The following is a 22,348-nucleotide window of genomic DNA, read 5'->3' on the forward strand; positions in this document are numbered from 1 at the left end:
GATGAAATAGAGGCTAGCGCCTGGAATCTTGTGTGGCAGGAAGATGCCCCCGGAACTTAAAGGTAAGTTCTATAGAGTGGTAGTTAGGTCGGCCATGTTGTATGGCGCAGAGTGTTGGTCAGTTAAGAATTTCCATATCTAGAAGATGAAAGTTGCAAAAATGAGGATGCTGAGATGGATGTGCAGGCACACTCGGCTGGATAAGATTAGGAATGAAGATATTTAGGTGAAGGTAGGCATGGATCCCATAGAAGACAAGATGCGGGAAGCCAGACTTAGATGGTTCGGGAAAATGCAGAGGAGAAGCCTAGATGCCCCGGTAAGGAATTGTGAACGACTAGCTTTGACGGGTATGAGGAGAGGTAGAGGCTGGCCTAAGAAATACTGGGGAGAGGTGATCAGACAGGACATGGTGCGACTGCAGATTTCTGAGGACATGACTTTTGATATGAAGTTGTAAAGGTCGAGCATTAGGGTTGTAGGTTAGGAGATAGGAGGTTAGTCTGATAGTGTTTTGTTTTAGGCTGCTAGTGGCTCCAGTTGTGTCCGTAGTACTTCATTAGGGTTGTAGGAAGCTAGTCTAGAAGGGTTTCGTCTTAGGATTTTAGTGGGTCTTGTTGTGTCCATGTTATTCCATCGAGTCTATAGTACTATGTCTTTGTTACTACTTAGTGTTATTACTTTTCTCTCTATTTTCTGGTTATTATATTGCTGGTGTTATCTTTCTGGATTCCTTTGTTGTTATTATTACACTATCTCGTTTCATCTATTGTGCCGAGGATCTGTCGAAAATAACCTCTCTACTCTTTCGGAGTAGGGGTAAGATCTCCGTACACATTACCTTCCCCAAACCTCACTTATGAAATTTCATTGGACTGTTCTTCTTGTTGTTATGCATATTATCTTCATATCTTGGCATTGAAAGATCAATGCATAAAATGAAAGCAGGGGTTTATGAAAGGTGAAAACGAACGTTAGAACCAACCGTTAGTTTTTAACGTTGAAAGTTGGTCAAGACCAATAGTGTCCACTTTTTGCAAAAAATAAGAATTATCTTTGTTCAGTGTTATATTTAACGGATAAGGGTCAAATATATTCCTGTACTATTTGAAATAGTTTATATATATTCTCCGTTTGAGTATCCGTTCAATTTACCCCTACCGTCATACTATTGCACTAATTTGACCCTAGTTTAGACGGCGGGACACGTGGCAAGCTAAGAAAGAAATAACCCACCCCCAATTTTTTAACACCCGAAAACCCACTCTTTAATTCCCGACCCGTTCAAATATAAATATTTTCTACGTTGACATTATTAAAACTTGACAAGTGTCTTTTTATTTTATGTAAGTTCACCAAAATAAAATAAAAAGGAAAAATCCCCTGCCCTAGCTGGATGTAACCCGGGAGTTGCTGTAAACTTGTTCTCACCAAATGATATGCCAAATCTCCTTCGCCGATGACTTTATTATATGGCTTACACTAGATAGTATATTTTTGTTGTTGTAAAAATTAATTTCTTTAACACCATTTGGAGATTAGCAGTAATAAGTTGAAATGGAAGAAATTCCTTCTTTCGATGACTTTATTTTCTACCATTAACTATGCCCTTCCCCAGCTTCAAGCTTCATGTGATGTCATCAGAAACTATCGCCTTATGCCGATTTTTTTTCTTTTCTATTTCTTTCTTTTCCTCATCCTTGGAATTACATCAAGAAGTGTGCTACTAAAAGTGTTTAATCAGGTAAGATTTGAGAAAATCTCAGGTGTTATTTGGCCGAAACGTCCCACTTTAAGAAAATGAATTAGTCAGTTTTTTTCTTCTTTTGTTGGCTGGTTCGTATTTACTCTATCACCATTGATGTCCTGTAGACGGGAGTTTTTTCCGGCGAGGCTATAGTAGTCGCCGAAGTGGGTTTGACGAAGAAATAAAAGATATGAAAAGAGATATGGTCCTTAGGCTCGTTGCATCTGCTATGTCCACTTGTCCATGATTTGAACGGGTCGGGTATTAAGGGGTGGGTTTTCGGTATTAAATTGGGGATGGGTTATTTCTTTCTTAGCTTGCCACGTGTCCCGCCGTCTAAATTAGGGGCAAATTAGTATAATAGTATTACGGTAGGGGTATAATTGAACGGATACTCAAAGAAAGATATATCTAAACTATTTTAAATAGTACAGAGATATATTTGGCCATTTTCGGTATATTTAAAGCACAATAATAAACCTACCACGAAAGATACGGATCTTTTGAGTCTTTTCCTCGAAAATTAGAAAACGAATCTGGAGAGTCCGACTCGCGAAGACCATAGTCGGTGAACGGGTCGGAATACACCGACTTCTACCCCAAACCAAATAGGAGCAACAAAGTGACAAACTAGTAACAAATCCTCTGTGTCAGATTTTCTCCCAAATAAACCTTTTTGGCTTTCTTCTTCCTCGTTCCTCCACAGCTGCGAGCTTTTGTTACTAGCTTTTCGAAGAAATATAAATAGAAGGCGTGTGTTACTCTAACCCTTACCGTAGCTCTTTCTTTTTGTGGACTCAACTTGTAAGTTCCTCCCCTTTTTGTCTTTTCACTTTCTCTCTATTCTTCTCACAATTCCTCTAATGCCAAGCCACATAATTGTGAATTGGGTTATCAACTGACCGGTAATTTTGTCATAAAAATTCAATCTTTGGTATCTTTTTTACCTTATATCTGCATTTATTAATCTGGTTTTTTGACTTTTTTGTTCTTGAGATGGAATTCATAAATTTAAGCAAGATTGCCAATGAAATATACCTGTGAAGTGGGTTATCAACTGAAATCTAATTTTTACCATGAAAATTCAATCTTTGTTATCTTTTTTGCATTATATCTGTATTTATTATCTGGGTTTTTGATTTTCTGTTCTTGAGATGAAGTTCATATATTTAAGCAAGATTGCCAATGAAACATACTTGTGAATTGGGTTATCAACTGAACTCTAATTTTTACCATAAGAATCCAATCTTTGTTATCTTTTTGCATTATCTCTGTATTTACCATAAGTTTAAATAGGTACTTTTTCTTTTTCTTTTCCTTTTCCACTTTCTGTGAAATCGATTTAATTTGTTGAGGAGCGTGCGGATGTACATTGAGGAACTTAATCATGAAAATTTCCAAAAGGCTACGATTTTCTGTATTTCATTGATATATTTCTGCTGTGATTAATATGATTTTAGTTTAACTGTTATCTTAGAAAGTTTTCTGGTTTTGTTTGCATTATGGTTTTCTTACTGACTTACTGTTATATTATAATACAGTAGTGCTTACCCTAGAGCCACCGTTGTTGCTCTCCATTTCTTCCTCCGGCGAAATCTGAGTTGTAAGTTCCCCTTTTCATCTGTCTTTATATTTCCTACTACTCTCTCAGTGACGACTTTTAATTGTCAATTACAGAAACTGTGAAAAATGGGTTGTAATGTTCTGTGTGTTTGCTCTCACTGCATAAATGAACCATGAACTCCATAAATTTGACACTATCTTGAGAATATTACAATCTAATATGCTCTGCTTTTTGCTTTCTCGTGACAATGACTGCAAAGTAATTTTTTGTCTTCCGGAAAGTAGTAATCTTTTCTACATATATTTCTCTTAGAAGGAGGAAAAAAGAGAAAAGAAAAGCCACAAATATGACTTTTTTACAATGGTGTGTCCCGGCCAGCTTGCGTCACAAATAGACAATTACACTGCTACCTCCCATAAGTATAGGTGCCAATAAAATATGAAATTCTTATGACTTTGTTGTGAGTTTTCAGCTCTTTTATGAGAGTCATAAATTTTATTATTAGAGTAATTATTCAGCTACAAAGATGAATAGTTACTATATTACATTGAGTAGTATCTAACAGTGATATGTGTACTTTTCTTTTTGCTAATTTTTGGGGTACTTTGAAGAATCTGAACAAAGTACCTATACATGACTTTTTGACACGGTAAATGATCTATGTAACATAACTAGTTTACAAAAAGAGACTCCCAAGATATTTGAAGGGAGTCACTAAATAACCTTTTTTTGGTATACATTCAAAGAATAAAAAGTGTATGAAGAAAAATAATTATTAAATATCTGGCTTAAGTTTTCTTGAACTTTACTACTCCCTCTGTTCCAATTTATGTGAACCTATTTACTTTTTGGTCCGTTCCAAAAAGAATAACTCCTTTCTAAATTTGGTAACAATTTAGCTTAAACTTACAATTCTACCTCTATGAGAAGCTTTTATAACCACACAAATACTCTGAGTCCCTTTTTGACTTGTTTAGGACCACAAATTCTAAAAGTCTTCATTTTTTCTTAAACTACGTATCCAGTCAAACAGGTTCACGTAAATTGGAATGGAGGGAGTACTATATATAAATGGTCAAGAGGTACGGAACACAGCAAAAAACGCTTGTACCAAAAGTAGTGTAGTTTATAATGTTAACTTGGCTATCTCTCATTGAATCTTTTTAACCTCTTCTACAGACATGTGTATTGCTTTTTCTGCCCGTTTCTTGATTCTTCATTGCCGAACCCTTTAACCATTTTCTTCTACTCTTCCTGAATGTCTTTGATTTCATTAAATCGTCTCTTGGATCTGCTTTCGTCTTCATCCTAAGGTACTTTAATTTTCCCCATAAACTGTTATTTTCTTCTTTTGCTTCCTTCTTCTCTCACTCAGTGTCTCTTTTTATTCATTTTTTCAAAAGACATTCTTTCTAGATTTACATAGTGGTTATTCTGAGGTACCTTTTTTGTCCTTTTTCGATTAAAATTAGACTTTTGCCTTTTGTCTTCTACAAGTTTTCTTTCTTAATTAGACTTTATTTCTAATCAAAGCTTGCTGGATGTTATCCATTTCCTCTTCTTTTGGTGAAATTCTGTTAGTTCTCATGATTTTTTTTGGTGGTCATTCATATCAGTAATTTGGTTTTTTGAACTACTGCATCTGCATGTTGCACAGGTGCATTTTTTTAGCCGTTGATGAATACGGATCTGAAAGCTTTTGGGGTGTGAAATTTAATCCTGAAAGTAATGGCTACTTCAAGAACTCTATGAGATTCTGATTCATGCATAGCACTAACTTAAATCTCAGCAAGTGATTCAATTTCCGTTTCAGAAAGGAAATCTAACTCAAATTTCATATTCACCCACAAGAGAAAAATATTTGCTCAAGAGTATGTGCTAATTTACCTTTCTCATTTGTTCTTAGTTGATTGTTTCCCCCTTTTTCTCCCTTCTATTCTTTCTGCTATTTCTTCTCTGTTGGCTGCTTCTCGCAACTGCTTTTGTTTTTATACAGATTTTGACTTGAATATTTGTAAAGAGAAAAATTATACAATACTATTCCAGTGATGAACTTGGTTAAAGTTCTGATTTAGTCCAAATCGCCCCCTTTTATTTTTCATCAGTAGGTCGTATTCATACTGGAAGCAATACTTAATTGGACAAATAAGTTTTGTCTATTATACAATTGGATAGAACGAACATGGGTATTGCTCTTTGGATGGTTGTAAGGATGAAATATCTATAATTTATTTGTTGTGCTTGGAATATCTTAGGTTACGGATTCTTATTCTGTTATGTACAAACTATTTACTTATGGGTAATGCTTACATATGACTTGAGATATGAAGAAGAAAAAAAACTGAAATACAGCTTCTAAATGTAGTATTCCAACTATATAAACTAACTTAAGTTCCTAATTTATCGACATTAACTTTCCAATAAAACCTTCGCTTGAAGTGCCTAGATGTTCTATAGAAGCAATAGATGCAACCTGATTTTTAGACGACTGATGAGAATAACATATTTGTGTTGGGTTGATTTGGAATTGTTTTTTTATGATATGATTAGAACTAACTTTATGAGTTCTCTCTAAATGTTAAAACATATCCTCTGCCGATGGGGAAAATGAAGAACATTAGGCGATGCCAATGTTGTACCATGTTTTTCAGATATCTACTTTTCACAATTTTATATCCTTAAACCTTGGTACTTGCAACTATTGCAATATTCTTCTTCGCTTGTGAGTATGTCATTCATATTATTATATGCAGTAACTTGTTCTTTTCACTGATTTCTACTTTTTATTTTTATTTATACGTATCTAGACGAGTTGTTGTTCGACTTTTGATCTTATAAATTTGTAACTGCTTGGTTTTTATTTTGTTCGTAAAAGCAATTATATCAACAAAACCATCCGAGGAAAAGTATACAAGGAAAATGATTATATACCAATTATCGTTTTGAGTACCATATTACCCTTAACTCCTTTCCTGTTGTGTTTGCCTAGAACTCTTTTTTTCCATTTTTATTGAGTCAAATGTGCATCTTCATGTTCTACATATGTCATGCCAAGGCTTCACTGTGCACTGGTGAATTATGTAGCAAAAACTAGCATCTTGAAGGAGTTCGAACGAGGTCAAAGAAAAAAGTAGTTTAGGCTTGCCGTTGACCTCTATGGTTTAGTGGGGAATTTGCGTGAGGAAGTAGTAAGAGGAATATAACAAACCTAATCAATTACAAGACGTGTCAACAGAGTCTCAATCATATTGAAGTTACTTTTAAGTGATTAATAGATAATAAGTTACTTGAGAAAACATTAAGAGCCCGTTTGGCTTAGCTGATTTAGAGTATCTGATAAGCATTAGGTGCTGAAAAGCACTTTTAAGTGCTGAAGCTGATTTAAAAAATAAGCAGTTACGTGTTTGGATAAAAATGCTGAAATTAATAATAAGTAGCCGAAGAACTGGGTATACGAAGTGTTTTGTTTTAAAAAAAGTATTTTAGGGATAAAATATTAAATATTTTGGTCAAACCTAAAGTGCTTATAAGCTGAAATTTGATAAGTTGGGGGAGACCAACTTATGACTTTTGGTTTATTTTTGGCTTATAAGCACTTAAATTACAAGCACTTTTAATTTTACCAAACGCGTAGATAAGCCAAAAAGTGCTTATAAGCCAGTTTGACCAGCTTATAAACTTAGCCAAACACCCTCTAAGTTTATTCTCTCTCCCCCTTCAGTTTTTTGTCTGTTTCTTTTTGCCCCTTGCTTTATTTTGGTTTCAGGAGCATGGCAGCATGCAACAGTTAGTAGTAAGTTTAAGTGGTCCAGATTGTTTCATCTCTTTCCTTCTCCTATGTGTATCCACAATAATATGTTTTGATGTAAGTGATTGAGGATAAATTAATTTTTCCTTTTCTTGTAATAGTGTGAGCTTAACTTTATTTTTGATCCAATGATAAAGATAGCCTCCACTCTAACATGCCTAAAACTTGGAAGATACATCTACATTTCTGTTTGCTTTCTGTAGAGTACTCTTTTTTGTGGTCTTGAAGAAGCATCATATGAAAGGGTTGCTTTCCCTCTTTTTGGATCCTTTCAGCAAATCATGCTTTAGATGGGATAAGAATAATTCAAGCCACATACACTGTACAATTGGGAAAGAGATAGTTGATCTTTGCTGGGATTACATTGCGAAACTTGCAGACGACTGAGCTGGTCTTAAAGGTTTTCTAACTGTTTACATATTTTTTACGTTGGTATTGAATCATTCACTATTTATATTTTTTATAGGAAAGACTTAAAAATGTTAGATTGTAGTTCTATTTAAGCCATATGTTGCAGTAGCACATCCAAGCATTCTGTCGAGGAAGAAAAGTGAAGTGGTCCAGACAATGGGGTACAAAATATAATTTACAGGACTGGACGGCTTAATAACAATAAGTTTTGACTAGCTATGGAGTTCTGCAACAAACATTTGCCAAGTTGAAAAATGTCGTTACTGGTTCTCTTAGATAGGTTTTCGAAAGGACATTGTTCTTATTGTTTTCCTGTGAAATTATACTAAAAAATAGACCTTATACATGTTGAATAGATATGTTCTCTAATTTGATTTCAATACGTCGCACCATGTCTACTATTACAACCACAATTGAAAAAAAAATCACATAATGCGGGCATCATCTTTCTAGTATATGGATAAGCTTGCATCCCATTTGATGTGTTTTTCTGATTGGTTTGCAGTAGTGCAGGTTTAATTGGTTAAGAGTTGCTAGAGCTCCTCAAAGGAACATGCAGGTGAGTGTCTACTCTGAGAAACCTACAATGATTCTAAATATAAGGAAGATAATTCTTTGAATAGTTTGTTTCTACCACATCGATGTTATCCTTAAATTGTTTGAATTTTTTTCAAGGGACAAAAATTCATTATATTATTAATCTCTCTTATTTTTTTCTCCCAAAAGCAAGGAGATGTTGGACCAATTGATTTGGATAAGACAACGACGACATTGGAACCTGATAAGACGAGTGGTGGGGGTCTTTTCGTTCCTGGGAAGGATAGAGTAGTTTTCAAACCTTCGGAGCGGAAATCTCTTCTAGGTATGATTTGATTGACCCATATTTTCATCTCTTCAATATTTAGGTCATATTTGTGAATGTATTTTGCGGTTTTGGCACTTTATTTGGTTCCATTTTATCTAAAATAAAAGTCGTTTATATGTAATGCAAATAAGGCATAGTTTCTGTATGTTGTATAGTTCAACGTCACAGCAATTGGAGTTTTATATGACAGCAAGGTTGATTTGGCTCAACTGTATCCAGATTTAGTTGTTTACTTTTACTGGACTTATGTATTCTGAAAGCTGAAAATGATTATCCATTTGATGATTGGTAATGCCACCTTCTGAAAGATATATGAGTAAACACACAAACTTAACTTGGATATGACTCCTATGTCCTAACTAGTATGTAGGCATACCATCCCCTTCCTTACTTTTTCTAACAAATGGAAGGACCATCTGCAAACTAACAAGGAAATATGATCCATACTATTGTATGACCTTAGATTATCATCCTCTCCAGCTATCTGTCAATGATAAATTTGCTTTTCAATAAATTTGTTACTTGTCTTGGCAGGTGAAAAGGGAAACGGCCAAAATGTGACAAACCTGTATATAAAGGGTATAGAATGACCTTACTAATTTTGGGGGAAAAAATGAATCAAAATTTCACACTGAAATAACAAGAAAGAAGTAGGAAATAAGGTTCACCTCGTGACACCTCATGTATCCTGATTGTGATATACAACATCCTTTCACGCTTTCTTAGCTTTGTATAGTTCTACATATCTACATATTTTGTTTTTAGCTTAGGTTTTCAAAGCTTTAGATTGTTGGGTCCCTCACCCTACACATATGCTATTTGCAGATTTCCTTCATTTGTATGTTGGATTCCTTCACAAAATGTGACCTTTATATAGCTTGCTTCCTACATTGAATATTTTCATAGTATATTAAAAGCTTTATAATAGACTTTCTTTTGTTGCTTGCTTATAAAATAGATACACGTTTCTTCTTCTGAGATGTATGCTTTTCCATGACAACAACAACAACAACAACAACTGCACCTCAGTCCCAAACAAGTTAGGTCGGCTATATGAATCCTCACTGAATATGTCACTTCATTTAGACTCATCCATGAGAAACTTTTAAAAAAAATATTATTTTGGTCTATCCAAATTCCTCTCTTTGTTAGGTGACCCCATAAACATATATGTACTCAAGATGTCTTTCCAAAAAGAGTAGTATAAGAACATTACATTTTATTTGTAATAGTTTCATCTTCTTCTTTTCAGCTCTTATGTGTTTTCGACTATTGGTACATGTATTAGATCCGTTTCCTTGTTGAGTTATCAACTTTGACTATGTTCTTTTCTTGTTAAGTGTTAAAATGTGATAACATGAAATCTTCTTGTGATTTACATCTTAATCAACTTCTTACTATTGGATAGGGCTTGATGCCTTGGCGATTGCTAAAAAGGGAGGGGGTACCGTGGAGAGTAGATTTAAAGTTCCAAGGGAGAAACTTGCTTCAGTTGTGTCATCTTTAGATGAGGACGAGGAGGCATCTGCTGCCTCTGGAATTGATGAGTTGGGAAGTAGTGCATCTAATGTTTCACGGAATAATGTACAGAGGAGGTATCGTGAATCCTGTGCTAGTGAGGCATATGTTTCAGGTACCAGCTCTAACTCTTTTTTCTTTTCACATCCGAGGATTTATTATTATAATCAACTCCAACATTGTGATTGCTTTTGCTATGGTCTCTGCTGCTACATTGTAACTCAATATGAATTTTATGACAATAATAGCACCTGTACTTCGTATGGGCTTAACTGGACCCAGATCTAAGGTTTATTACTTTGAATAAATTAAGCACGCAATAATTCTTTAATTGAAAAAATGAATAACATTGTGCTAAAAGATAGATAGAGATAACCTTTGCAGAGAGGAAAGTTTTCCTTCTCTCTCTGTTTCTAGAGGAAGCCAATGGTGAAAGTAAAAGACATTTATAATTTCAAACCACCTTCATTGCCATTGAACCAGAAATGCTGAATAAAAAGTATTGAAGACTCTATTAGTCATACTACTACAATTCAGCACTTGTTTGGTACTGCTTCCCTAAATAAAATCTTACTTGTAGGAAAAAAAATCAAAGATCTTGTGCTCTCTTTTGGATGACAGGGGACTAGAATATTAGAGTATCACAACCAAAAGTGCATTTCCGTAGATAATATTTTGAATGATCTTTCTGAGTTTTCTTTCTTTTGTATCCAATAAAATGTCGTGTTGCTAGCGATGGGATAGTTATTTTTTATTTTTAGGCATTCTAGCCTCTAGGGTTTTGTGTGCTCCACATGAAATTGATTTCACTGATTTAAAATCATTGAATTTGTTTTTACTTTGGTAAGTTACGATAAGTTTCAGTAATAACACATCAAAACGGTGTCAAGTATTTACAAAGTAGGGACTGGCTCAACCCCATTCATTGATCAAATTACCCCAATCATATGTAGATAATATATTCCTTGCATGAAAAACATAGAAACACTAAATACCTTTAAATACATCTAGTGTCCCTCTCTTTATTCGGGAAGAATCCCTCATTCCTCTCATTCGAAATTTGCCAAATCATTTGATACATCCAGTGACATCGTTTGAGTTGTGACTAATAATTACTTGCTTTCTTTTCCTTCTTGTTAGAAATATGTCATCCTGTTCGTTTGTGGTTTCCTTTTCCAACTTTTTGTTAACGTTAAATAGCATTTTTGAGTGTCTTTGTAACGTCAATGCTAAACTAACAAAACAGCTTCTTTTTTTTTTTGTTTCGTTTTGTCTGGTTTTTAGGGGGAGGGGAGTGTTTTTGAACATAGATTGTTTCCTTATCTTTAGTAGTTATTGTTTGTTCCCATTTGGTTCTGCTATAGGTTCTTTGATTTGACAAAACAGGGAGTAGTGGAAAAGTATCACCTGGACAATTTCGTTTTTTAGGATGCAAACCCTGATTTATATGATCAGATTTAGTAATTCTTCTAACATAAGGTAAAGGTAAACCTGAAATAACTTTAGGTGTTTGGGTCTCGAGGCAGGGGTGGTAGGGGAATTTGGGAATTAGTTGGTAGCTGATGTTATTTAACACCTTCAGAAGACTCCTAAATGATTGGGAAATTCAAAGGATTTTAGAATTTTATAGCACCTTAGAACAATTCAAAGGGACTTCATATTCTGAGGATAAGATGCATTGGAATGGGGGAAAAGAAGATAAGTTTACTGTCAGATCTGCATACAAAGCTCTTAATCAGTCTAACAATCAGATTGGATGTTGGCCATGGAAGATGATCTGGAAAGTAAGAATTCCCTACAAAGTTGCATGTTTTACTTGGTTATTAGCAAGAGAAGCAGTCCTGACACAAGATAATCTTATCAAGAGAGGTTGGGGTCCAGATGTCACCTGTGTGAAGCTCAGGGGGAGACAGTCAACCATCTTTTTTTACACTGTAATGTGACTGATCAACTATGGAAGATATTCATCAATCTGAGGGGGATCCGGTGGGTTATGCCTAGGAATATCAAGGAAGTCCTAACTAGTTGGAAAAGAAATGGGGAACATTCCGGTCCGAAGGAGAGATGGAAGATTGTCCCAGCTTGTATTTGGTGGACAATATGGAAAGAAAGGAACCAAAGATGCTTTGAGGACAACCATAGTTCAATACAAAAACTGAAGATGAGCTGTTTAATGCTCTTCTACTTTTGGTGTAAACAGGAATTCCTAGAAGAGTGAGAATATTTTTGATGTTTTAGACCATTTGTGAATCCTATAGAACTTTAGGCTTCTCTTCTGGGGTCCTGCAATGTAATTATTAGGTGGTTTTCACCACTGGTGTAATCACTTTTTTAATCAATACAAACATATTACCTTTTCAAAAAAAAGGAAGAGAAGATTGAAACAGGATTACGTTAAAACTTATTAAAAAAATCTAGCTTTTGTTCTGAGGTTTGTCAAACTGTGTTTATGCCAACATAATGTGAGGTGAGGGCTTAAACAAAGCCGGTTTTGTAAGCTAAATGGGCCTTCCACTCAAAGCTAAAACAAGTAACGAACCTAGCTGAGACTTCCTTATCACTCCCAAAAAAGAACTGAGACTTTAGACTAATTGAAGGCCTGTAATGTTTTAGCGGTAGTTAGATAAATTAGAGCAGCATAATTGGTGGATCCCATCGTCAATGTTTGGGGCATGATCAGACTATACTTCCCTTCCATGAAAGAGTTCGAAGGTGTAAATATCAATCATAGTAGGAGACCTTGAAACTCCTTTGCTACTCTGCGGATACATTGACAAGGATCTTGGGAAGTACCTAACTTCTAATCAAATTACTTTTTTCCCAACCTAATTAAATCGCTTTTTTCCCCAACCTAATTAAATTGCTTTCACATATAGAGATATTGCTCCATTTTTTGTTTTCCTTTAACTACCTTTCCTACTACGTGTGCAACGATTGATACCCTTTATTTTCTAGGTAGTACAGTAACCGATGAATGGGAAGATCCCGAGACAGTCCCGAGGCCTCACTTGAATGAGGACACAGAGGTACATTGCTTATAAGTACCCTTGCTCTGACATAACTCATTGCCATTTTAAGATGTAAAGCTGTTCTATTTTCTATAACTTGAGCATGATGTTGTTAAATTGCTTTTCTAATATTACCTTGAATTTCTTTTCGTGGAAGTTTCTAGTTTCCTTTCCTTTTTTCTGTGTTCGAGTGTTTCAGTGTTTTGACCAACATAGGGAGAAGGGTTATGTGTAGTTTAAGTCTCTTCTCTTACTGCTTGCTATCTTTGCATATTGCATTGGGAAGAATAAGTGAAACGAAAGGAAGTAACGTTCAGAATTAAGAACTTTGCGGAGTTGGTACCTGGCTCAGCTGGGGTCTAAGATTGACCAGTCAGCAACGTTGTCATGAAGCAAATTTGAATACATTTTGTCCTTTTCAATATAGTGAAATATCACTCTTAATTGTCAAAGTAGCATAATAAACTATATGAATGCATGGTTATCTATAAATAATACATATGGATGCACATTTATAGGTCATGCATCTTATCATTCAATATGATGAAATAACAAAATGAATCAAGGTAACTGGTTGCAACTGACCAAACATTATTTTTGATGAAGCAATCGCTAAGAAAGTACAGCATGGGTTTCATCAGAACGTCTTATATGCGAGATGTGGCAGTAATATTACTTATCTGTGTCATTTGAAGTTCGTTTCACTCTTTTACTCTTCTTTCGTTCCTCTCGTATCCATTAAAAATGGTCAGGTTCTCCAGCTTGGATTTGACAAATTGGTACCTTTAAGAGTTCTCTACATCTTTCTTGAGATTTTGGGGTCTGAAATGTCTGTATGACTTGTTGGAAACCCATTCCTCGGTGCTTGTGTCCTGCTATTTTAGTGAATTTCTTGTAGATTCCATGGTCAGGTTCTCCTGCTTGGATTTTATAATTTGGTACCCTTAAGAGTTCTCTACTTATTTCTTGAGATTTCTGCGTCTGAAATCTCTGTATGACTTTTTGGAAACCCATTCCTCAGTGCACGTATCCTGGTATTTTGGTGAATTTCATGTAGATTGAATCATATGCTTTAGTTTCTCGCCTTAACTTGATGGAGTGATTATGTTTTGTGATGTATCGTTGCTGTATTTTGAAGACAATAATGTGTCACTGACTTATGTCTTATTCAAGGTTCCAGCTGCATCTTCTGGGAGTTCACGCTCTAGGAATACTACTAGGCGCGAGTCAGTTGACCGTGAAAGGGATAGAAGTAAATACAGGGATAATTACAGAAGTGAAAGCAGGGAAGGGAGAAGGGGAGAGAGAACTAGCAGGGAAGAGCACCGTTACAGGGATTCAGCACATGGTTATGAAAGAGAATATGACGGGGATGGCGGAAGAAAAAGAAGTAGATATGAAGGCTCTAGGAGGACACCTGGTAAGCATTACATTTTCATTTACCAATGCCTTGTATTTTTTGTTCTGATTTTTCAAATCTAAAACAATTTTAGTGGGTAGCATGTGATACAGTCAACATGCGGATATGCTGACCAAGATTTAAGTCATCACAGTGCACCTAGTTCTCAGCCTGCTGGTGCTTGATATTTTCAAAACATATCGTAATGTATTTAACCAGATATAGATTATGCTCCTGCGGAAGTATCTACTACGGAATCTCCTCGCTGTAATTTTGTGACATTTTCTTTAGGCATTTGACATTTGAACTGGCAAATTTGTAACCATTCAGGAAGATCTGAATGGGATGATGGTAGATGGGAGTGGCAAGATACCCCTCGTCGTGATAGCCGTTCCAATAGTAGTAGCAGACGTCATGAGCCTTCACCTTCCCCAATGTTCCTTGGTGCTTCACCTGATGCTCGGCTTGTTTCTCCATGGCTGGGGGGTCGTACTCCTCATTCTGCTGGTATGGTGGCTGTGAATTCTAACACTGGCGTTGTCGCAAAATTTTGTCAGCACATGATTAATGAGAAATTCATACCTGCAGAGGTTGCTTCCCCGTGGGACAGTGTGGCTCCTTCTCCAACTCCAATAAGGGCATCTGGGTCATCAGTAAGATCTTCAAGTTCTAGATATGGTGGGAAATCCAATTTGGTTATGTCTTCTACAAAAAGTTTTCTGTCCGAGGTAGTGCTTTCTACTCAAACTTCCATCTTTCTTACTTCCTTCCTTTGGGCTTGGGGGGTTGACGGGACTAGGAAAATAAAGGTTGCTGTGTTGCTAAATATGAGGCCATCTGTGTGCTGTCTGACAGTTTAATAAGTGACATTGTTTAAATTTTTTACCTATGCTTTACTTCCTTCTAGGATGGAGTAGATGACACAAATGGTGCCTCTGAAGTTCAAAATCAAGAGATTACTGAAAGTATGCGTCTAGAGATGGAGTATAATTCTGACCGTGCCTGGTAATTATCTTTCCATTTTATAATATCTACACTATTATGAAGCAAGTCGTATGAGTATACGTGCTTGCTATGTGTTCTTTTGCGCTTCTAGTAATCAGTTTTATTATTTTTGATAGAGCCAATAATCACTTTTGTTATACAGGTATGACCGAGAAGAAGGTAGTACAGTGTTTGAGGGGGACGGTTCCTCAGTATTCCTTGGTGATGAGGCATCTTTCCAGAAGAAAGAAGTGGAATTAGCCAAAAAACTGGTAAGTATGGAGATACAGAAGTCTTAAATCATGTTTTTGGCATATATTCGCATTTATATGTTTGTGCTAGAGCAAACTCATGTATGTTACGTGGAAGTTGTAACGATATGAATGGCTGATGCTTTCAGTTGTTTAGAAAACTTGCTTGCTGGTTAAAGTTTAGCTTACACTTGGCAATTCATGTCACTGTCTGCATGACAATCTTACGTGCCATAACTTGCTGTATTTGAGAAAGACTATGAAGATTATGCTTCCTGCACTGGATCCCGCTGTCATCAATAACTGATGATGCGAATAAGAGTGATTGTTTTCCAGAGATGAATTTGTAAAATTCTCTGGTGCCAATTGCCTTTTGATGTGCGAACATGTTTCTATCACTATTGTGATTGTGTTTGAGAATTTGCATCAGCTTATATTCAGTTGTGCTTTTCCTTATGCCACCTTCTGATTGAAATCCTTTATTTAGATAGGTCTCCTTTTTAGATACTCCCTCCATTTCAATTTATGTGAGCCATTTGACTAGACACGGAGTTTAAGTAAAGAGAGAAGACTTTTGAACTTGTGGTGTAAAATGAGGCACATATATTTTGTGTGGCTATAAATCATTGCATAAAGGTAGATTGTTTTGAAATAAGGAAAGAGGTCATTCTTTTTGGCACGGAGTAGAAATAGGTTCACATAAATTGAAACGGAGGGAGTATGTATTTTGTATCCTCCTCTTTTAGACCCGTGTTAAACATCTGAGAGGTCACAAAGACGTTTGAACAAAAGGGATGGAAGACCTTGTACTAAATGAAAGTGCTGTATTTTTCTCTCTTTGTGGTTGTGCCTACTTTTCATACATCTAGATGTTCTTGATTTTGCACCTCCTTGGTGACATCATCTAAATACTATTGTTGCTTCTCTGATTAAAAAAAAGTATTCCCTCTTGTCAAAATAGGTGATCATCTTTTAGCTGAATGAGCATTGCTAGTAAGTTCTTATACATGTCAAAATAGGTGATCATCTTTTAGCTGAATGAGCATTGCTATTAAGTTCTTATACATTGTAAGTCAAGTTTTCATCATTTGAATATAATATTCAGAGCTTCTTGGACTTTTCCCGATGTGATTGCTAAAGAAAGTCTGTTCTTCGTGGGTTAGCATAATATCAAGAGCTTCTGTAATCTATCAAACTTAACTATACTGTGTGGTTAACAATCGGTTATATATGTTGCAAAACTCATGCAAACACGTGTATGGTCTGTCATTGACGCCACCTTCTTCCCTTTCCCCTTGCCACATGTAACAGGTTCGTAGAGATGGGAGCAAGATGTCACTTGCTCAAAGTAAAAGGTTATCACAACTCACTGCAGACAATGCTCAATGGGAAGATCGTCAGCTTTTGAGATCTGGAGCTGTTAGAGGTACTGAGTTGCAGACGGAGTTTGATGATGAGGAGGAACGGAAAGTTATTCTTCTTGTTCATGGTACATCTCTATGATAAGCTTCCCAGTGAGAAATTCAATCTGGCTTCTCAAAAATATTTGCTCTATTTTTGTTTGGATATCTTACTATTTGTTGTGACAGATACAAAGCCCCCCTTTTTGGATGGGAGAATTGTTTTCACCAAGCAAGCTGAGCCGATAATGCCAATAAAGGACCCCACATCAGATATGGCCATAATTTCACGCAAAGGGTCAGCTCTAGTTCGGGAAATACGTGAAAAACAAAACATGCATAAGTCTCGCCAAAGATTCTGGGAGCTTGCTGGCTCAAAACTCGGAGATATCCTTGGTGTGGAGAAGAGTGCAGAGCAGGTACCTTATGTTTGCCATCAAATTGAATATACTATGTTAGTCCTGTATCTCTTAGGTCATAGAAGTTATGGATCTGACATTTCCTTTCACCTTATGCTAGGTTGATGCGGATACTGCTGTAGTGGGTGAGGATGGTGAGGTTGATTTTAAGGGAGAAGCTAGATTCTCACAGCACGTAAAGACAGGGGAAGCTGTTAGTGATTTTGCAAAATCAAAAACACTTTCACAGCAAAGGCAATATCTGCCCATCTTCTCTGTGCGAGATGATTTACTGCAGGTTTGACCCATTGTCCCATTTTTGTACTCCGGGGATTTTAGTGAATGATGAATTACTGAACCTGTTATCCAGCTTAATAAACCTAGAAAGTAGAAACTTTTGTTTTGAACATCATTGAGAATCAGTTAAATGGTAAAACTGACATGAGCACCCATAGGTAGGACTTGAAGCAGTGTGTACAAATTAGATGCTAAGCTGCTTTCTAAAGTCTATTAATGTCCTTTACCTTGGGATAAATTCACTAACTGTTTTACCTATGAAAAACAGAGTTGGTTCTCCAAGGTATTCTTTTTAACTTGCAGAATGTTTTTTCTGGTTCTTTTCCTTTGGGGTAACAGGTGGTTCGCGAAAACCAGATAGTGGTTGTTGTTGGAGAAACTGGTTCTGGAAAGACAACGCAGCTAACCCAGGTTCGTTTAGACTTTTTTTTCTTCTTTTTTCTAAACTATTTTTTAAAGTCTAAATTGGAATCTGTAGAAATTTTTGTACAGTCTTTGACTCTTTGTCTGTAATTGCCTGTAATTGCATGCAGTACCTGTATGAAGATGGCTATACAATTAGTGGAATCGTTGGGTGCACCCAACCCAGGCGTGTGGCAGCCATGAGTGTTGCAAAAAGAGTTAGTGAAGAAATGGAAACTGAGCTTGGTGATAAAGTTGGATATGCTATTCGTTTTGAAGATGTCACTGGGCCAAGTACAGTTATCAAGGTGAGTCTTTTGATCATATGAGATATGAGTATGCTCACACCTCTTAGTTGTAATTTATGCAATTGGAAAGGAAGTGTACCCCTAATCACCCTCTTTTTCCTTTAGATGCCCTTGGTTCACTCGTAAGTTGGTGTAGTTGAATATATATATATTTCCTTGTGCAGTACATGACTGATGGTGTGCTTCTAAGGGAAACACTCAAAGATCCCGATCTTGAAAAATATCGGTATTGTTTCACTCTTTAATACTTTCATAAGCATTTAATATTTGATTTCCTAGAACATCAAGTTTCTGCTTTCTTTATGTAGTGCAGTCATTGAAAATTTCTCTTTTTTGCAGTGTAATTGTTATGGACGAAGCCCATGAGAGATCACTTAATACTGATGTCCTTTTTGGCATTCTTAAGAAAGTTGTGGCTAGGCGACGTGATTTTAAGCTTATCGTCACTTCTGCCACTCTCAATGCCCAAAAATTCTCCAACTTCTTTGGGAGGTAGGTTCTCTATTGAATAGGACGAGGTGACTGCTTGCATTGGCTTTCATCTCCTTTCCACTTCACATAACCTGTGTCTTTTTTTATTGCAGTGTACCGGTATATCACATACCTGGAAGAACCTTTCCTGTTCAAAAACTGTATAGTAAAACCCCATGTGAAGACTATGTCGAAGCTGCAGTTAAACAAGTCATGACCATCCATATTACTAGTGCACCAGGTGATATACTCATCTTCATGACTGGTCAGGATGAGATTGAAGCTACCTGTTATGCACTTTCAGAGCGGATGGAACAGCTTACCTCGTCAACAAAGCAAGCAGTGCCCAAGCTGTTAATTCTTCCTATATACTCCCAACTGCCTGCTGATTTGCAAGCAAAAATATTCGAGAAAGCTGAAGATGGGGCTCGCAAATGCATTGTTGCTACCAATATTGCTGAAACATCCTTGACTGTTGATGGAATTTTCTACGTCGTTGATACAGGCTATGGTAAAATGAAGGTATACAATCCACGAATGGGTATGGATGCTCTGCAAGTGTTTCCTGTTAGTCGAGCTGCTGCTGACCAGCGTGCTGGTCGAGCTGGTAGAACTGGCCCAGGGACTTGTTACCGGCTTTACACTGAGAATGCGTATGAGAATGAAATGCTTCCAAGCCCCGTGCCAGAAATTCAACGGACAAATCTTGGGAATGTGGTTTTGCTGCTCAAGTCTCTCAAAATTCAGAACCTGTTGGATTTTGATTTTATGGACCCACCTCCTCAGGATAACATCCTTAATTCCATGTATCAGTTGTGGGTACTAGGTGCACTTAACAATGTTGGGGATTTAACGGGCCTTGGCTGGAAAATGGTGGAGTTCCCATTGGACCCTCCCCTTGCCAAAATGCTCTTGATGGGAGAACAGCTAGAATGCTTAAATGAGGTTCTGACAATTGTTTCTATGCTTTCAGTGCCTTCAGTTTTCTTTAGACCCAAGGATAGGGCAGAGGAAAGTGATGCGGCTAGGGAAAAGTTTTTTGTGCCTGAATCTGATCATCTTACACTGCTTAATGTTTACCAGCAATGGAAAGCTAATCAATATAGGGGGGACTGGTGTAACGACCACTTTTTACAGGTCAAAGGTCTGCGCAAGGCTAGGGAAGTAAGATCCCAATTGCTGGACATCCTCAAGACACTTAAAATTCCGCTCACCTCCTGTGGTCCTGATTGGGATGTTGTAAGGAAAGCCATTTGTTCTGCCTACTTCCACAATGCAGCTAGACTGAAGGGAGTTGGGGAATATGTTAATTGCAGGAATGGGATGCCTTGTAACTTGCATCCCACTAGTGCTCTCTATGGATTGGGTTACACTCCTGACCACGTGGTTTATCATGAGCTGATCTTGACGACAAAAGAGTACATGCAGTGTGTGACGGCTGTGGAACCTCACTGGTTGGCAGAGTTGGGCCCAATGTTTTTCTCCGTGAAAGATTCTGATACGTCAATGCAGGAACATAAAAAGAAACAGAAAGAAGAGAAAACTGCCATGGAGGAAGAAATGGAGAAGTTGAGGATGGTCCAGGCTGAGGCTGAAAGAGGAAGCAAGGAGAAGGAGAGGGAAAAGAGAGCAAAAGAGCAGCAACAAGTTTCAATGCCTGGTTTGAAGAAAGGCTCAACTACCTATCTACGACCTAAGAGGCTCGGTCTGTAAATACACTATTTGCTGCAGTTAGATATCTGGTGAGATAATTTGTGCCCACGTGTGGAAGACATGCAATTCACTCCATTTCTTATTCATCCTCTAAGTTAATTTGGAGGGTGGAGACACGAGATTTGGAGAATGAAAAAATCCAAATGAAGTCAACAAATGTCGGTACAAGTTCTTCCATTTAGCAATTATCTTTACTCCTTTTAACCCTGAATTTGACAAATGCTTGTATAAGGTTCTTCATATAGCAATTATTTTTGCTCCTTTTGACCTTGAACTCTGAGTTTTAACTATTTTTGGTAGACGATTAGCAGGAATATATGTTGCATGGTGTTTAGATTACAGGATGTGCTATTGGTTTGGTATAATTGTATTAACTTCTTATCTGGAGAGTAATAAAAAGGAATTCTGCAATCGTTCACTCTGTTTATCATAATTTGTTGTGATCGGAAAGAACCATTTTTTTCACCCTAGATGCAGATAGAATCATTTATGTTTCTGGAAATATGTCTGTTCATGCCTTTCTTGATTAAGAAAAATGACACATAATGTATACTTGTCTTCACCTGTAAAAGTGAAAAAGCCTGAGCTCTACTCCTTTTCACCTTTTATGTGAAGTGCTTGAGGTGGTTCAGGTTGGCGAAAGAGGGATGCTGCTGGTAGGTTCGGTGGGTGATATAATGTTTATAAATTGAACAGTAAGTGATATGGTGCAAAGTGTAAACATAGAAATGAAAAGTTACATATCTCAGTAAGAAATTCAAGTTGTTTTTCCTCAAAATATATTTTCAACAAACTTTCTTTACATGGTTAACCCGGAAAGCCGAAGATCTAAATAGGTGAACAGTCATTTAGTTGGTTTAAAACTTATGATACTACTCGTTTTAAATTGTGACTTATTAATCATTGTACTGCTCCTAGGAAGAACCAAAAGAGCTTCCACCGGAAAAATAAGCTCATCATAGACTTTCCGTAAAGAATCAAGTTATACGGGAAAAAATGTAGAGAATTTCTAAGATATCAGTCTAGTTTGGCATCTTTTGAAGGGTAATTACCGGGAGAAATTAAAAAATAGCTAGATTTACAAGTGGTAGTTGAAAAATAGCCACAGTTTTAAAAAGTAATCGAAATTTAGCTATTTTTCATGTAAAGACAAAACTGAACGCAAATATTGTTCAAAATTCGAAAAATATTCCAGTATAATATACAATATGCTGGAAGTTCATACATAAGTGCTCCAATGTCCAGTATATTATGCTGGAACTTTCCGTGTGTTGGAGTTATACACAGGTGTACCAATCTCCAATATATTATGTTGGAACTTTCGTGTTACAGTAAAATAGTGGCTATTTTTCAATAATTTTGCAAACGCTGACTATTTTTTAATGACCAGTCCGAAAACTGGCTAGTGTTGAAGTTGTCAAACTCCCACATCGGTTGGGGAGAAAAATTGTTGGGATTTTTCTCTTATAAAAGGAGGCCTAATGTTTAGGATTTAAATACACCTCTCATTTGCCTTCTTATCTTCTTAAGACATTTGTATCTTCTCTCTTTAGTATTATTTCACTTGTATTTTTAGAGTGAAATAAAATATTGGTTGTGTCCGAGGAAGTAGGCAATATTGGCCGAACCTCGTAAATTCTAGTGTTCTTTTATTGTTGTCTTATTGTCTTATTTATTATTTGGTGGCTGTCATAATTTTTGGTATAGTAGTTGTGACTCATTCACACTATATACATTTGGCTTCCGCAACAATTGGTATCAGAGCCAAGGTAATGTCTAAGTATGCTCTGTGGTTGCAGCATAG

General features: G+C 36.6%; 1 protein-coding gene across 17 annotated transcripts; it reads left to right on the forward strand.

Annotated features, from left to right (window-relative positions):
• Window positions 1–1,345: 1,345 nt before the first annotated feature.
• LOC107784707 (pre-mRNA-splicing factor ATP-dependent RNA helicase DEAH7) lies at window positions 1,346–20,955 on the forward strand. 17 transcript variants are annotated; one of them, XM_075253659.1, is made up of 23 exons: window positions 2,242–2,551; window positions 3,289–3,350; window positions 4,337–4,393; window positions 4,969–5,036; window positions 5,125–5,182; window positions 7,395–7,519; window positions 8,036–8,089; window positions 8,257–8,392; window positions 9,804–10,028; window positions 12,869–12,939; window positions 14,095–14,341; window positions 14,651–14,827; window positions 14,909–15,048; window positions 15,228–15,325; window positions 15,468–15,576; window positions 16,867–17,044; window positions 17,145–17,374; window positions 17,475–17,651; window positions 17,990–18,061; window positions 18,184–18,360; window positions 18,525–18,586; window positions 18,700–18,852; window positions 18,945–20,955. In XM_075253659.1, exons 7-23 carry the CDS (start codon window positions 8,084–8,086, stop codon window positions 20,542–20,544), a joined length of 3,858 nt encoding a protein of 1,285 aa, XP_075109760.1. In that variant the 5' UTR covers window positions 2,242–2,551; window positions 3,289–3,350; window positions 4,337–4,393; window positions 4,969–5,036; window positions 5,125–5,182; window positions 7,395–7,519; window positions 8,036–8,083; the 3' UTR covers window positions 20,545–20,955. The 17 variants fall into 17 exon arrangements, with proteins under 17 accessions (XP_075109761.1, XP_016461358.1, XP_075109762.1 ...); XM_075253660.1 differs by lacking the exons at window positions 2,242–2,551; window positions 4,337–4,393 and adding an exon at window positions 1,346–1,744; XM_075253661.1 differs by lacking the exon at window positions 2,242–2,551 and adding an exon at window positions 1,500–1,744 and having other exon boundaries at window positions 4,969–5,182; window positions 8,044–8,089.
• The last annotated feature ends 1,393 nt before the right edge of the window (window positions 20,956–22,348 follow it).

The sequence above is a fragment of the Nicotiana tabacum genome, chromosome 5, assembly GCF_000715075.1.
Source record: "Nicotiana tabacum cultivar K326 chromosome 5, ASM71507v2, whole genome shotgun sequence".
NCBI classification, from domain to species: domain Eukaryota; kingdom Viridiplantae; phylum Streptophyta; class Magnoliopsida; order Solanales; family Solanaceae; genus Nicotiana; species Nicotiana tabacum.

What these genes read in the sequence shown, in the direction of transcription:
- LOC107784707 (XM_075253660.1), top strand. An exon ending in TGGAATTAGCCAAAAAACTG is followed by an intron (nt 15,577 to 16,866) that starts GTAAGTATGGAG and finishes CACATGTAACAG; the next exon opens with GTTCGTAGAGATGGGAGCAA. An exon ending in GGCCAAGTACAGTTATCAAG is followed by an intron (nt 18,361 to 18,524) that starts GTGAGTCTTTTG and finishes TTCCTTGTGCAG; the next exon opens with TACATGACTGATGGTGTGCT.